General features: G+C 36.4%; 2 protein-coding genes across 2 annotated transcripts; one reads left to right on the forward strand and one right to left on the reverse strand.

The window, feature by feature from the left end:
- Positions 1 to 335: 335 nt before the first annotated feature.
- LOC130902880 (uncharacterized) lies at positions 336 to 2,428 on the forward strand. Its single transcript, XM_057815161.1, has 2 exons — positions 336 to 712; positions 1,756 to 2,428. The coding sequence occupies exons 1-2, from the start codon at positions 508 to 510 to the stop codon at positions 2,376 to 2,378; spliced, it is 828 nt and encodes a 275-aa protein (XP_057671144.1). The 5' UTR covers positions 336 to 507; the 3' UTR covers positions 2,379 to 2,428.
- LOC130902879 (uncharacterized) lies at positions 742 to 2,912 on the reverse strand. The gene is made up of 2 exons (XM_057815160.1): positions 2,446 to 2,912; positions 742 to 1,678 (listed from the first exon to the last, which is right to left on the reverse strand). Exons 1-2 carry the CDS (start codon positions 2,739 to 2,741, stop codon positions 790 to 792), a joined length of 1,185 nt encoding a protein of 394 aa, XP_057671143.1. The 5' UTR covers positions 2,742 to 2,912; the 3' UTR covers positions 742 to 789.
- Positions 2,913 to 3,183: the final 271 nt, after the last annotated feature.

The following is a 3,183-nucleotide window of genomic DNA, read 5'->3' on the forward strand; positions in this document are numbered from 1 at the left end:
TACTGAATATAGAATGTTTTTAGTGTACTTAGGTCCTTCGGTTCTTAAAGATATTGTGGATTTAGCTATATATGAAAACTTTCTTGCTCTTCATTTTTCTGTTTCAATATTGTTATCACAGAGCCATATTGAAAAATTTAAAATCCCTTTTGTGAGAAATATCATAAATGTATTTATCAAACATTCAAAATCTTTGTATGGTTTGGAGTTCATGGTTTATAATGTACACTTAGGGCCCCCGCAGACTGCAGACTTTTTATCGGCCGATAGTTTGGTCGGTTTCTTAATCAGTATGGAGAGGAATGCATATGCGCACAGCGATTCAGTATCGGCCGATAAAAAAGTTTGATGGGCTACTCGATTACATTCAAACTAATCTGTCGGCCAACTGTCGGCCGACTGTTTAATCAGTATTGGCGCATACACGCCTGCGCATACACGACGATTGTTTAGTCGGCCGATAGTTCAGTTCGCTCTGTGATTTGGCGTCGTGTGCTTCTATTCAATATGGCTTCGCCCAAATCACAATTGTTGATTATAGAAAGTTCCGTCGAAAACTTAATTGAAGAAGTCGAGAAAAGACCTGCGCTTTATAAAAAAAGTTTAAAGGAGTACTCCGACGCGAATATGAAGAAAAAACTGTGGGAGGAAGTTTGCGAAGCAGTTGTTGTTGATTGGAATTCGCTTAGCGCTGAGGAGAAAACAAACAAAGGTAGGAATGTAAAAATAAAAATATTAGAGTACTTATGTGAATTTTTATTTATTTATTTATTTATCTATTTACAATTATTACACTTTGTTATATTGACATGGAATCGCGCCTCCGGGAGAAATAAAGTATGACGACATGTACTGTCGCACGTTATTCATATTATTTCTTCCTCGGTTGTCTTCATTTATAGTTAAGTTATTCATGGGACAATTGTAGAGAGTTTCTGTGAAATTTATTCCATCTTTGATTCTTACATAATTATGCAGGACACAGCAAGCTTTAATTATTTTGACACAAAAATTGATATTGACATCCATTGGTCGGTGAAATATACGCCATTTGTTAGCAAGAATCCCAAAAGTACACTCAACCATTCGTCGAGCTCTTGTATGTCTATAGTTGAAAATTCGTTTGGTGTAGTTTAAATTTCTTTTTGCATAAGGACGTAGTATATGATTGCCAAGTCCAAACGCTTCATCCCCTACGACAGAGAATGGAATAACATCTCCGACATTATCATTAGGCAATTGCCTTCCGGAGGGAATATTTAATCGGTTTTGGGACAGCCGTTTACCCATTTCTGATGATTTAAATATTTCCGAATCACTAGCTGTTCCATAAGAACCAACGTCTATATATACAAATTTATAATCTGCGTCTGTCCAAGCCATTAACACGCACGAAAAAAACTTTTTGTAGTTAAAATATGATGAACCGGAATGTTCTGGCTGTATCATCCGTATATGTTTGCCATCAATTGCTCCAATGATGTTTGGAAAGTTTGTGCGACTATAGAATTCGTCTGCGATTTTAATCCAGTCGCCTTCTTCTTTGGTTGACATATACAATGGTTGAAGTATATTCCATATTTGCTCACATGTAGTTTTAGTAATATCTCGTATTGTAGAAGCTCCCATCAGATAATCAAAAGATAATGTATTGAAACTAGCTCCTGTAGCCAGATATCTGTAAAAAAATAAAAATTAATTATATTTCAATATCTGTAAAAAATTAAAAATTAATTAAATTTCAATATTTTTCAGGTCGTGATGTGCAAAAAAAATGGGCTAATTTAAGGACTTGCTATCGTCGCGAATTAAACGCTCAAAAGAACACTAAGTCGGGGCAAGCTGCGAATAAAAGGCGTAAATATGTCTACTTTGAACAGTTATTATTTTTACTTCCATGCATGGAAAACCGACTTACTGAAGGTAACCTGGAAGAGGAAAATTTTCTATCAAATGATGAGCATGATGATCAAGCTGGTTCATCCACTCCCACCCCTATTCGTCAGCGGAAAAAGAGACCTAATGTACCGAAGCAGACGGACGTGGATGAAGCATTATTAAAGGCATTAAATGAGCCTAATACTGATGAAGATGTGAACTTCGCTTTGTCACTGGTCCCTTCACTCCAAAGTTTAACCGCAGAAGAAAAACTTGATGCTAAAATAAGTATTCTTAACGTTTTTAAACAGATAAGATCAGCTAGGTGCGCTCAGTCTCCGCCAACATGTACGTACAACAGAGTTCAGCAACCCTTGTACTCTTTTCCAATTTCGCAACCGACAACCATTCGAAACATTTCATCACCTGGCAACTCCAACGATACAGCCCAGTCTTATTATTCAAATTTTTCAGATGAATCGCAAATATATGACTTGTAAATATTTTCCGAATTTTGTAATATTATTCTAATAAAAATAGTTGAAAAGTATTTGTGGTTTATCTTACCTTATCGTAACGCTCAATCTCTCCTCCACAGGTATAGAAAGTCTTAAATTTGTATCCTCCTTCGCTATTGCTGGTCCAATTAGCTTGACAAGTTCATTGAAGCTGGTAATGCTCATTCGATAATAGGCGAAAAATTTTTTCGGGTAATCAAGTAATTTGGAATGCATAGTGTAAAATTTTCCACTAACTAATCTGTCACTGAGAATGGGATGCACCCAATGCTCTCGCAATCTCTTCTTGATTATCCTCCTCCGGAGTATGATGAGAGCAATAATTTTTCTGGACAACATTTTCATATTGTGTGACCGCTTCAACAGTCCGTTACAAACTAGTTCGAGAATAGTCGGCCGACTGTTGGATAGTCTGCGCCCTGTTCACCAACCAAACTGTTTAGTTGGCTCGGTGTGCGCACTTTCAGCCCAACCCGACTAAACTATCGGCCGATAAAAAGTCTGCAGTCTGCGGGGGCCCTTAATGTCACATCTTTGTGATGATGTAGATTTATTAGGCAAATTGGACAATTTTTCGACTTTTCCGTTTGAAAATTATTTGGGAGAGATAAAATCATTAATAAAATCTCCAACCAATCCCCTACAACAAGTTCATTGACGACTTGTTGAAAAGGATTTTTTAATTTCACAGCCAGTATCTAATATTACGTATAAATTGGAAAGTAAACATACATTGGGACCACTTATTTTTGACGAAAATTTGAAATGGAATCAACAGTTTCATAAA

Source organism: Diorhabda carinulata, chromosome Y (assembly GCF_026250575.1).
Source record: "Diorhabda carinulata isolate Delta chromosome Y, icDioCari1.1, whole genome shotgun sequence".
In the NCBI taxonomy this organism is placed as follows: domain Eukaryota; kingdom Metazoa; phylum Arthropoda; class Insecta; order Coleoptera; family Chrysomelidae; genus Diorhabda; species Diorhabda carinulata.